This window comes from Ranitomeya variabilis, chromosome 3 (assembly GCF_051348905.1).
Source record: "Ranitomeya variabilis isolate aRanVar5 chromosome 3, aRanVar5.hap1, whole genome shotgun sequence".
Lineage (NCBI taxonomy): Eukaryota > Metazoa > Chordata > Amphibia > Anura > Dendrobatidae > Ranitomeya > Ranitomeya variabilis.
In genome coordinates, this window is record NC_135234.1 from 15,513,707 (window position 1) to 15,527,943 (window position 14,237).

Below are 14,237 nucleotides of genomic sequence, written 5' to 3' on the forward strand. Positions count from 1 at the left end.
GCCTTCACATTTTTTGAACCCGGCAAGTATGAAACCACAAAATTAAACCGAGAGAAAAACAACGACCAACGAGCCTGTCTAGGATTCAGACGCCTGGCAGACTCAAGGTAAATCAGATTCTTGTGATCAGTCAAGACCACCACCTGATGTCTAGCACCCTCAAGCCAATGACGCCACTCCTCAAATGCCCACTTCATAGCCAAGAGCTCCCGATTACCGACATCATAATTTCGCTCGGCGGGCGAAAATTTTCGAGAGAAGAATGCACATGGTCTCATCACTGAGCAATCGGGACTTCTCTGCAACAAAACCGCCCCCGCTCCAATCTCGGAAGCATCAACCTCGACCTTAAAAGGGAGCGAAAAATCAGGCTGGCGCAACACAGGGGCGGAAGAAAAGCGGCGCTTAAGCTCCCGAAAGGCCTCCACAGCTGCAGAGGACCAATTGGCAACATCAGCACCCTTCTTAGTCAAATCAGTCAGAGGTTTAGCAACACTTGAAAACCCAGTTATAAATCGACGATAGAAATTAGCAAAGCCCAAGAACTTCTGAAGACTCTTCAGGGAAGTAGGCTGCGTCCAATCACAAATAGCCCGAACCTTGACAGGATCCATCTCAACAGAAGAAGGGGAAAAAATATACCCCAAAAAGGAGATCTTCTGAACCCCAAAGATACACTTTGAACCCTTTACAAACAGAGAATTGGACCGCAAAACCTGAAAAACCTTCCTAACCTGTTGAACATGCGACTCCCAGTCATCCGAAAAAATCAAAATATCATCCAAATACACAATCATAAATTTATCCAGGTATTTACGGAAAATATCGTGCATAAAGGACTGAAAGACTGAAGGAGCATTAGAAAGACCAAAAGGCATTACCAAATACTCAAAATGGCCCTCGGGCGTATTAAATGCAGTTTTCCACTCATCCCCCTGCTTAATTCGCACCAAATTATACGCCCCACGGAGATCAATCTTAGAGAACCACTTTGCCCCTTTAATACGAGCAAATAAATCAGTCAGTAGTGGCAAAGGATACTGGTATTTGACTGTAATCTTATTCAACAGGCGATAATCAATACAGGGCCTCAGGGAGCCATCTTTTTTACCCACGAAAAAAAAACCTGCTCCTAAAGGGGATGAGGATGGACGGATATGTCCCTTTTCCAAGGACTCCTTAATATACTCTCGCATAGCAGCATGCTCAGGCACAGACAGATTGAACAAACGACCCTTGGGAAACTTGCTGCCCAGAATCAAGTCTATAGCACAATCGCAATCCCGGTGAGGGGGGAGAGAACTAAGTTTGGGCTCCTCAAAAACATCACCATAATCAGACAAAAATGCCGGAATTTCAGAGGGAGTAGATGAAGCAATGGAAACCAAAGGTACTTCCCCATGAGCCCCCTGACATCCCCAGCTTAATACAGACATTGTTTTCCAGTCAAGGGCTGGATTATGAGTTTGCAACCATGGCAATCCAAGCACTAAGACATCATGCAAGTTATGCAACACAAGGAAGCGAATCACCTCCCGATGGTCAGGAGTCATACACATAGTCACTTGTGTCCAGAACTGTGGTTTATTCCTAGCCAATGGTGTGGAGTCGATACCCTTCAGAGGGATAGGAACTTCCAAAGGCTCTAGGCTAAACCCACAGCGTCTGGCAAAGGACAAATCCATAAGACTCAAGGAAGCGCCAGAATCCACATAGGCATCCACAGTAATAGATGATAATGAACAGATCAAAGTTACAGACAACATAAACTTAGACTGTAAGGTGCCAATTGCAAAAGACTTATCAACCTTTTTTGTGCGTTTAGAGCATGCTGATATAACATGAGCAGAATCACCACAGTAGAAGCACAACCCATTTTTACGCCTATAATTCTGCCGTTCACTTCTGGACAGAATTCTATCACATTGCATAATCTCCGGTGTCTGCTCAGAAGACACCGCCAAATGGTGCACAGGTTTGCGCTCCCGTAAACGCCGATCAATCTGAATAGCCATAGTCACGGATTCATTCAGACCTGTGGGCGTAGGAAACCCCACCATGACATCTTTAACGGCGTCAGAGAGACCTTCTCTGAAATTCGCCGCCAGGGCGCACTCATTCCACTGAGTAAGCACAGACCATTTTTGAAATTTTTGACAATATATTTCAGCTTCATCATGCCCTTGAGAGAGGGCTATCAAGGCCTTTTCAGCCTGAATCTCCAAATTAGGTTCCTCATAGAGCAACCCCAGTGCCAGAAAAAACGCATCCACATTGAGCAGCGCAGGATCCCCTGGTGCCAATGCAAATGCCCAATTCTGGGGGTCACCCCGCAACAAGGAAATAACAATTCTAACCTGCTGAGCGGGGTCTCCAGCGGAGCGAGATCTCAGAGAAAGATACAATTTACAATTGTGCTTAAAATTCAAAAAACGAGATCTATCTCCAGAAAAGAACTCAGGTATAGGGATCTTGGGTTCTGACATAGGAGCATGTATAACATAGTCTTGGATATTTTGAACCTTAGAAGCAAGAGCACTCAGGCCTGTAGCTAAACTCTGGATATCCATTTCTCAACAGCTGAGATCTGAGCCATTCAGGGGTTAAGAGGAGAGAAAAAAGCAGCAGATTGCAATTATGGCTAGACAGAACTTCTGAGTAAAAAAAAAAAAAAAAGTGTCAGAAATTTCTTCTTTTCTCTCTTTCTTCAGCCAATACCTTTAATACATTTGCGGCCGGCAATACTGTCATGGTTCCCAATGGCAGGGACTCAGGCAAAAACGGACTGGCTCTAGGAATGATGGAATCTCAGATGACCGCGACGCTGAACCTAACACGCAACTAATAGTAGCCAGGGGGTGTGCCTACGATTATCCCTAGACACCTCGCACCAGCCGGAGATCTAGTTACCCCCTAGTAGAGGAATACACAGACCTGGCTTGCCTCCAGGGAAACCCCAAAAGTGATAGTAGCCCCCCACATATAATAACGGTTAGGTAAGAGGAAAACACGTACGCAGTATGAATATAGATTCAGCAAAGAGAGGCCCTCTGACTAGATAGCAGAAAATACAAAAGAGGACTTCGCGGTCACCTCAAAACCCTAAACAGCCATCCTGAAATTACTTTAACTCCGTTATCAACTCATGACACCGGAGTAGTAATTTCAGATCACTAGAGCTTCCAGCAGCAAGAGAAATATAAATGCATGCTGGACAAACAAACACAAAAAAAAGCCAAAGATCCAACTTAGCTGAATTGCAGACTTGGAGCAGGTAGCAAGCAACAGAGGTGCTCTGGTAACATTGATTGCCGGCACTAGAATGACTGAGAAGCCAGACTAAATAGGAAACTCCCAGTTTCCTGATGGGAACAGGTGCAAGACAAATGTCAGCCAGTACCACCAGTAACCACCAGAGGGAGCCCAAAAACAGAATTCACAACACAGTATAATGTCCCCACAGCTCCCACACACTGTATGATGTCCCCACAGCTCCCACACAGTATAATGTCCCCTCAGCTCCCATACACTGTACGATGTCCCCACAGCTCCCACACAGTATGATGTCCCCACAGCTCCCACACACTGTACGATGTCCCCACAGCTCCCACACACAGTATAATGTCCCCACAGCTCCCACACAGTATGATGTCCCCACAGCTCCCACACAGTATGATGTCCCCACAGCTCCCACACACTGTACGATGTCCCCACAGCTCCCACACACAGTATAATGTCCCCACAGCTCCCACACAGTATGATGTCCCCACAGCTCCCACACAGTATAATGTCCCCACAGCTCCCACACACTGTATGATGTCCCCACAGCTCCCACACAGTATAATGTCCCCTCAGCTCCCATACACTGTACGATGTCCCCACAGCTCCCACAGTATGATGTCCCCACAGCTCCCATACACTGTACGATGTCCCCACAGCTCCCACACACAGAATAATGTCCCCACAGCTCCCACACAGTATGATGTCCCCACAGCTCCCACACACTGTACGATGTCCCCACAGCTCCCACACACAGTATAATGTCCCCACAGCTCCCACACAGTATGATGTCCCCACAGCTCCCACACACTGTACGATGTCCCCACAGCTCCCACACACAGTGCAATGTCCCCACAGCTCCCACACAGCATGATGTCCCCACAGCTCCCACACACAGTATGATGTCCCCACAGCTCCCACACACAGTATGATGTCCCCACAGTTCCCACACACAGCATAATGTCCCCACAGCTCTCACACACAGTATGATGTCCCCACAGCTCCCACACACAGTATGATGTCCCCACAGCACACACACACAATATTTAATCAGCTGTCATATCTCTTCAATAGCCGTGGATGGATTGGAGCTCCACCCACAGCTGATACCAGTTAAATCCCCCTGCAACTGACAGTGGGATTTTACATGTGCCGTCAAGAAGCACGTCATTAATTTCACCCATCAGCGCCCCTGTCATGTGATTGCGGTCTTCGGGTGAACCCTGAGCCTGTCATCACGATACTCATGTGAACACCGGCCTGTGGCCAGGGGGATGTTGATTTCTGCTTTACACTGATGAGTTAAAGGCAACAATGTTCTGACCTTCTGACTTTCAGGCTCCATATCTCACCATCCACTTCTGCTTTGAACTTGAGACTGCCATCATGTTATAGACAATCATCTGGGCTATCTCATACATAAATGTGACTTGCAGCTATTTAGCGTATGATTAGTTATGCAGACTCTTGTCCTGTCACTGCATTGTTTCTGTTTTGCTCCTAAAATTCTACATTTTTATTTTTTGTTAGTATTTTATAATCCACCTTTGGTTTTCACCACGGCCTGAATCCTTCTGGGCTGCTCTCCATCAGATTCAAGCATGTGTCTACTAAAATCTGATCCCAGGCCTCTTCTCCACGTTCCCCATGTTGTTGCACACTGGTCGCCTCACTCACAAGTGTTGGATTGGGTTGAGGTCCGGGGACTGTGGGGACAATCCAGCTCCTCTACTTCATTGTCATTGATCCATTTCTTCACCAATCTCGACGTATGCTTCGGTTCCTTGTCCTGCTGGAACACTGTTGTCCTTTTCATACCCATAGTACTCGAGTGTATGAAGTAACTCATCTTGTAGGACCCTCACATATATCTCAGCACTGAGACCTCCATCGATCCTGGTCAAGTATCCAACACCTTTGGCTGTGAACATCCTCATATTATCAGGCTTCCTCCACCGAACTTGACAGTTCCTTCAATTTCTCCATCCATTAGCCCCTTTTCCATTGTTTCTTCCAGACCCATTTGCCCCCATCAGAGCTTAGTCTATTGACTTTCATCTCATCGCTCCCCCGTTTCCGATCTTCTACCGTCCACTTTTCATTCTTTTTTGTAAACTCGTGCTGACGCTTCTTATGATAATATTGAAGTTGAGGTTTCTTCACCTTTTTTCGGGCCACCATTCCAGACTTGTGTAATGTGCGTCACACGGTGCTTCCATGGACGTCTGTGATCTCACCATTATGGAGCATAGGAGCCTCTTCGTACTGAACTGATAGACCTTGTGATGAGGCGACTTGGTGACTCTGATATTTTTCCTGGACGTCCACCTTTTGGCTTTTGAATGGATGGACGGACTTCATTTCGTATTTTGTATTCTTTCAATCATCATGGCGCTCGCATGATGCAGTTTGGCAGTTTTCTTGGCCGAGAGATGACTATCGATGAGCTGGATGATGATGTTTCTCTTTTCTTGGGAAATCGTCTTCATGGCGGCTCCTCAATTCCAACCACTGACCTCTCACTTGGGAATCATCTTAATTTACACATTGAGCTATCAGGGAATGTGACAACAGGTTGTAATTTGTAATATTCAGGAAGAAAAAGATTTTTCCACCACCAGGAGCAAAAGAGTAACAATGTAGCAACATGACGAGAATCTGCATAACTGATCATATGCTAAATAGTTACAACAAGTCACATTTATGCACGATATAGAAAAGATGGTTGTCTATAAAATGATGGTGGTCTCTCGTTAGAAGCTGTAGTGAATTGGGAGATATGGAACATTGTTACCTTTTGCTCATCAGTGGAGATGACTGAACCTGAGCTGTAAAGTTCGGGGATCGCACCAAACACCCGGCGTCCGGTGCTGAACACGGACTTATCCTGGATGTCTGTTTTACAGTTCGGGAGTCCGGGGTGGAGAGAGATTGATTTTCCAGCTTCAAAGCTCGGGTCCCCATTGATTTCAGTGGGGTTCAGGTTGAAGTTCAGGTAAAGTTCTAGTAAACTAACCAAACTATGGACTGAAGATCAGTCGGGAACCAGAACCCGATCTTCCACGTGTCCGCTCATCCCTACCCGTCAGTGTATGTAGCAGTGCTGAAGCCCTGCTGTGTGTGTAGCACCGGTGATCGGACTGTTATTTAAAGCAGAAAAAAAGTTTAAAAATATGAAAAAAAATTTAAAAAAAAACACAAAAGTTCAAATTCCCCCTCTTTTGCCCCATTGAATATAAACCATTTTTTTTTTTTTAATTTACAATTCGGTTTCGCTGTATTCAGAAATGTCCAATCTTTCAGTATGTAAAACAAATTAATCCACTTGGCAAATAGCATAATGAGAAAAAAAACCAAAACGCCAGAATTACATTTTGTTTTAAATAAAATGCTTCCTAGAATGGTGGCCTCCCAGAAGACAGACATATTACTTTTCTAAAATCCTCTGTGCTGCTCTCAGTCTGTGACATTACATATACAGATGAAATCAGACAATTGTGAATTAACCCCTGGACCTCTGGGTAGGATAAAGGCAGGAGAGAGATAGAACTCCCACGCTGCTACGTGACGTGGAGCAGACAGGGGGCGCTCTTATTGTACTGTACCTTTCTGCTTGAAGCGGCTGTTGCTGTCTCTTTCTAGGAGGGAAATATGATTATTATACATCATTATCCGGCTCTGGCACTGATAAGGTTAACGGGTTAGTAATGAATAGTCATGAACTGGTTAATTACTAAGCACCATGATATCTACAGTAAGTTAGTGACCTCTAAGGAGGAGGGGAATACAGCCGGTCCGGCCCCCGAGGGGGTCTCCCTGAAACCTATGTATATGGGTATACACCTATATATACAGGGGTGGCGCCACCTCTTGGAGGTCCCTGATGCTGCATAGAAAACCTAAAGCGTCCCTCTACTCATAAGTGTCCAGCAGGTGGCGCTCCATAATCACACTGTATCCACATATGCAGTCACAGCTTGGATAGAAGGGCTGCTGCAGTCCTATGTAAATAACATAGAATCGTAGGTTCTGCAACTTTCTACCATTCCCCATTTTCAGGCAGAGACTCAGCGGCAAACCTCTCTCCATGACAGTTTGTTACAATGTATCAGTGCAGATAAATGTATCGGTCTGGGGGACAGCTTCGCTCACAGAGGATATTGTAGGGTGGATACAATTGTAACAAAGCTTACAAACGGAAGAGATTGCCGACACATTTTTGCTATGTATTTTTCGTGCATTTTACATTAGCAGCAAAATAGATGAAAGTAAATAAATAAATCTCACAAATCTCACGCTGCATTGTTTTCCTTGTGTTTTTAGAGCTACTTATCCATTCTTTCAGCTGTTAGGCTTTGTTTATTTTTACAATTTTTTTCAACTGAATACATTTATAAAAAATTGCTCGAAAAACGCATTAAAAATGTATTAAAAACAAGTTTTTCGTGCTAAAAAAAAAGCACTGTGTGAACATACTGTAAGGTCTGTACAGGTTATAAGCCTCAGAATATAATCAGAAATGTTCCCATTCACTGACAGTAAGCATATTTAGAAATTACAAGAAAAAGAAAAATTAGGGAGCGCATGCCCGGACCGATCAGCACCGCAGCGGTATAGGGAGGTGCCTTATAGATGTTTACCGCCAACTGAAGTCCTATGTGCAGTTCCTGCCATCTAGTGGCCATTTGTATGTATTACAGGCACGGAAAAGGAAAAAGTGGGAAACCCTGCAGTGCATATAATCAATCATTGCTAATTATGGAGCACAGAGGAGAAAACAGCTTTTTGCACCTCTGATTCCTTGGGTGCACTGAGGCAGATCCCTTCACCAGGACAACACACCGCCTTTGGCTCGGGTGAACATGAAGCTACTTGGAATCAAACAATGAAAAGTTGCAAAATCTTTTGTGACTTTTCAAAAAGATTTATGACAGAATTGTGGCAAAAACCTGTTTGCTGCCTTTGCCAAGGAACGAAATACCCCAATTATAGCAGGATGTCCCGCTACCAGAAAGGGCTTACAGCAAGTTCTCCCCTACTGGAGGACGCCTAGACCCATAAGTCAGTCAGTCCCTTTAATGAGCCTTGCCACTAAGAATAATGATATGAGACTCATTGAAAAGTCAGACACTGCCATCTACAACAGGTGGCACTAGCGAGATGATTTTCTTTCCTTCTGGTAAAGAGCTCATTTGCATGTTTTTTCCCATGGATCATTGCCAATGGGACTCCATGGGCAGCGGTCTCCTAAAGAAGTGCAAGGTCATCCAAAACATGAGGACTTGGCGTTTATTGCCCCTCTATGACCCTTGAATTAGTTCCCTACTTCCTATTGGCTAATAAGCCTGTTCCTCAAGGGTGGAGTCATGTGCAAGTCTGAGGACCAGCATTGGGTTTGAGGACCATTCCTTATGCCAAAGCTGCTGCAGTCAATCATCGGAATAGCCGAAGCCCACGTAGCTGCAGTGGGGGCGGCATAAAAACAGGGGATTATAATGTGTTTTATTATTTTTAACCCCTTCCCTCATTGGGTTCAGGAAAAACCTCAGAGTATAATAAACCTCATCTCATGGCGATCAGAATACTTCAGAATCGGACAGATTATTATACATATCCCCGTATACCCCTCCCCAGATCAGTACAGATCGTCCATCCCCTAATATATTACATGATACCCCATATACAAGTGCTTCTCACAATATTAGAATATCATCAAAAAGTTACTTTATTTCAGTTCTTCGATACAAAGAGTGAATCTCCTATATTCTATAGAGTCATTACACACAGAGTGATCTATTTCACGTGTTTATTTCTGTTAATGTTGATGATTATGGCTTACAGCCAATGATAACCCAAAAGTCATTATCTCAGTAAATTAGAATACTTTATAACACCAGCTTGATAAATGATTTTAACATTCGAAATGTTGTCCTACTGAAATGTATGTTCAGTAAATGCACTCAGTACTTGGTTGCGGCTCCTTTTGCTTCAATTACTGCATCGATGCGGCGTGGCATGGAGGCGATCAGCCTGTGGCGCTGCTGAGGGGTTATGGAAGCCCAGGTTGCTTTGATAGCAGCCTTCAGCTCGTCTGCATTGTGGGGTCTGGTGTCTCATCTTCATCTTGACAATACTCCATAGATTCACTATGGGGTTAAGGTCAGGCACTTAATGAACATACATTTCAATAGGACAACATTTTGGATATTAAAATAATTTTTTAAGCTGGTGTTATAAAGTATTCTAATTTATCGAGATAGTGACTTTTGGGTTTTCATTGGCTGTAGGCCATAATCATCAACATTAACAGAAATAGACACGTGAAATAGATCACTCTGTGTGTAATGACTCTATAGAATATAGGAGATTCACTTTTTGTATTGAAGAACTGAAATAAATTCACTTTTTGTTGTTATTCTAATTTTGTGAGATGCACCTCTAGGTGTATATGTTTAAATACAGTATATTATATATATATATATATATATATATATATATACAGTGGCATGTAGAAGTTTGGGCACCCCTGGTCAAAATTACCGTTACTGTGAACAGTTCAGCAAGCTGAAGATGAAATGATCTCTAAAAGGACTAAAGATACAGATGACACATTTTCTTTGCAGTTGAGGCAAAAATATTCACTGCTCAAAAAAATAAAGGTAACACTTAAACAACAGAATCTAACTCCAAGTCAATCAAACTTCTGTGAAACCAAACTGTCCACTTAGGAAGCAACACTGATTGACAATCAATTTCACATGCTTTTGTGCAAATGGAATAGACAACAGATGGAAATGATTTGCAATTATCAAGACCCCCTCAATAAAGGAGCGGTTCTGCAGGTGGGGACCACAGACCACATCTCAGTAACAATGCTTTCTGGCTGATGTTTTGGTCACTTTTGAATGTTGGTTGTGCTTTCACACTCGTGGTAGCATGAGATGGACTCTACAACCCACACAAGTGACTCAGGTAGTGCAGCTCATCCAGGATGGCACATCAATGCGAGCTGTGGCAAGAAGGTTTGCTGTGTCTGTCAGCATAGTGTCCAGAGGCTGGAGGAGCTACCAGGAGACAGGCCATTGCACCAGGAGATGTGGAGGGGGCCGTAGGAGGGCAACAACCCAGCAGTAGGACCACTACCTCCACCTTTGTGCAAGGAGGAACAGGAGGAGCACTGCCAGAGCCCTGCAAAATGACCTCCAGCAGGCCACAAATGTGCATGTGTTTGCACAAATGGTTAGACTCCGACTCCATGAGGATGGGGGTTGTGCTCACAGCCCAACACCGTGGAGGACGATTGGCATTTGCCACAGAACACCAGGATTGGCTAATTCGCGACTGGCGCCCTGTGCTCTTCACAGATGAAACCAGGGTCACACTGAGCACATGTGACAGATGTGGCAGAGTCTGGAGACGCCGTTGCTGCCGTTGCTGCCTGCAACATCCTTCAGCATGACCGGTTTGGCAGTGGGTCAGTAATGGTGTGGGGTGGCATTTCTTTGGGGGCCGCACAGCCCTCCATGTGCTCACCAGAGGTAGCCTGACAGCCATTAGGTACCGAGATCCTCAGACTCCTTGTGAGACCATATGCTGGTGCGGTTGGCCCTGGGTTCCTCCTAATGCAGGACAATGCCAGACCTCATGTGGCTGGAGTGTGTCAGCAGTTCCTGCAAGATGAAGGCATTGAAGCTATGGACTGGCCTGTCCGTTCCCCAGACCTGAATCCGATTGAGCACATCTGGGACATCATGTCTCGCTCCATCCACCAACGTCACGTTGCAACACAGACTGTCCAGGAGTTGGCGGATGCTTTAATCCAGGTCTGGGAGGAGACCCCTCAGGAGACCATCCGCCACCTCATCAGGAGCATGCCCAGGCGCTGTAGGCAGGTCATACAGGCACGTGGAGGCCACATACACTACTGAGCATCATCTTGTTTTGAGGCATTTCCACTGAAGTTGGATCAGCCTGTACCTTCATTTTCCACTTTGATTTTGAGCATCATTCCAACTCCAGACCTCCGTGGGATATTAGTTGTGATTTAGGTTGATAATTTTAGGTCTTATTGTTCTCAACACATTCCACTATGTAATGAGTAAAGTTTTGCACCTGGAATATTTCATTCAGTGATATCTAGGGTGTGGGATTTTAGTGTTCCCTTTATTTTTTTTGAACAGTGTATATATATACAAAATGGGCAGATGCAAAACTTTGGGCACCCTGCATGGTTAGTACCTGGAAACATCCCCTTTTGCAAGTATCACACCTTGTAAACTTTTGGCAGTGTGGACAGGGGCCAAGTCCTGCTGGAGAATGACATTTCCATCTCCATAAAGCTTGTCGGCACAGGGAAGAATTAAGTGCTCTAAAATGTCCTGGTAGACGGCTGCGCTGACTTTGGTCTTCATAAAACCCAGTGGACCTACACCAGAAGATGACATGGCTCCCCAAACCATCACTGATTGTGGAGACTTCACACCAGACCTCCAGCAGCTTGGATTGTGGCCTCTCCGCTCTTCCTCCAGACTCTGGGACCTGGATTTCCAAGGTCTAGTGTGAAGTCTCCACAATCAGTGATGGTTCGGGGAGCCATGTCATCTGCTGGTGTAGGTCCACTGTGTTTTATCAAGACCAAAGTCAGCGAGCCGTAGCTATATACCCCCGTATACCCCTCCCCAGCTCGGTGCAGATCATCCACCCCCCATTATATTACATGATACCCATATATCTATATACCCCCGTATACCCCTCCCCAGCTCAGTGCAGATCATCCACCCCCCCATTATATTACATGATACCCATATATCTATATACCCTTGTTTACCCCTCCCCAGCTCAGTACAGATCGTCCGCCCCCCACTATATTACATGATACCCCATATAGCTATATACCCCCGTATACCCCTCCCCAGCTCAGTACAGATCGTCCGCCCCCACTATATTACATGATACCCATATATCTATATACCCCCGTATACCCCTCCCCAGCTCAGTGCAGATCATCCGCCCCCCACTATATTACATGATACCCCATATATCTATATACCCTTGTATACCCCTCCCCAGCTCAGTACAGATCGTCCACCTCCCATTATATTACATGATACCCATATACCTATATACCCCCGTATACCCCTCCCCAGCTCGGTGCAGATCGTCCACCCCCCATTATATTACATGATACCCATATATCTATATACCCCCGTATACCCCTCCCCAGCTCAGTACAGATCGTCCACCCCCCACTATATTACATGATACCCCATATACCTATATACCCCCGTATACCCCTCCCCAGCTCAGTACAGATCGTCCACCTCCCATTATATTACACGATACCCCATATATCTATATACCCCCGTATACCCCTCCCACGATCGGTGCAGATGCTGCACTGACACTTCCATCACTTTGACTGAATAGTGATTTATGACGATGGTCTATGTTTCCAGCCTCTGGCAGATAAATAGAAGAGACAGACGAGGAGAGCGCCGGGGGTCTCAGCTCTAACTAATGGGGCAGCAATAATGTAAATGGGATCTGTCATTAATGCACATCGTTAACTGTTTACGGGGGATGCAGAAGTTGTATCCAGGGCTGGTTCCTCCACCAGACAATCCATTACTCAGAAGAACACTAATGATGAAGAGACATGGGGTCTACTGTGCCCCCGGTGCTGAGATTGGAGAGATATCCTGGCAGGAAAAGGGGCTGGAACCTTAGGAGACAATGGCCGCGGCTTCTTCCCCAAATGATCCGGACATAGAACGATGATGTACCTGCCGTAGAACAAGCGATGGGTCCTGGGAGGCAGCAATGTTTATCCAGGTCTCCACCAAACTCTGAGTTTTGGGTTCCTTGGGGGTTGAGCATTTTGGACACTAAAGGGTTTTTCTGAGAACTGAGATCACTTTTTTATGAGTCTGACTGCCAGGACCCCCCAATGTTCTCGTAATGAAGTAGCTAGACTTCACCACTGCAGGAAATAAAGCATTAGTCAGCGTCCATGGAAATCAATGAATTGGATTTGTGACTATAATATCATTGAATTTTTGAAGCCAAGATAAACATCCTGAGCAGTCTAGTCACCAGCTGATCATATGGGTCCCCAAAAAGTGGACATCCAAAGCCGAATTTACTATGTAGCAAATGACTGTGAAGGAACAAATATGAAAGGGAACTGGACTTTCAACACATTTTGCAAAAGTCAATAGAACAGGCAAATAAAAGAAACTTTGTAATGTATCTTATCAGGGAAATCTGCTTCTTTCTCCTCTTATGAGCCACTTCTTCCCCTTCCCCGTGTTTCCTGAACTTATCATTCTCTGTAAAAATATAGCACAAATCCATCTTGTTCATCAGAAGACGGACTATCAGCTCACTGTAGAGTCACATTACCCCTCCTAATATACTCTGTGGAGAGGTATTGAGGTGGAGCAGAGAGAAAAGGAGAGGGAGACACAGAAAGATCATTCTGAGCTTTCTAACAAGTCTTTTACCTAGTCACAAAGCTGGATTCACATATACACTGATCAGTACTGCTAGATAATTTTCTGCGTGCTAAATCTGATCTGAACAAGGAGCAGGAATCGCTCATGTTTTTGTGAGCTGAATTTATGAGAAATCATGGCCTCCAGTTATGGCACAGATGCTTCTACACCCAGACAATGTAGTCCTACTCTGCGACACAGAAGACAGGTGGAGCAGGTAACCGATATCTCCTCCCCTGTGAAGCCTCTTCCTACACTTCTGAGTGTAGAAGCAAGTGTTAGTGCCATGACACCAAGCTCGTGGCTCCACCATGGGTGCACATGAGCCCCCTCGTTTCTATCTGGAATGCAAAGTGTTTTCCAGCTAATCACATTCATCTTTCTATCAGGCATTTGTAGCACAAGAAGCTGAAGTTCCATTGCACCAGTTAGAACTTTGCTCTCTGTGTGGATCACAGCGCACCA

General features: G+C 45.1%; 1 protein-coding gene across 2 annotated transcripts in view; it reads right to left on the minus strand.

Moving 5' to 3' along the window:
• LSAMP (limbic system associated membrane protein) overlaps positions 1-14,237 on the minus strand; it is a 906,496-nt gene that overhangs the window by 17,791 nt on the left and 874,468 nt on the right. The window contains exon 8 of one of the 2 annotated variants that reach the window (XM_077293713.1): positions 6,885-6,917. The exons of the other annotated variant lie outside the window; for it this stretch is intronic. Within the exon in view, the coding sequence (XP_077149828.1) occupies positions 6,885-6,917 (33 nt within the window). The remainder of the gene's footprint in view (positions 1-6,884; positions 6,918-14,237) is intronic. 2 annotated transcript variants of the gene reach the window in all.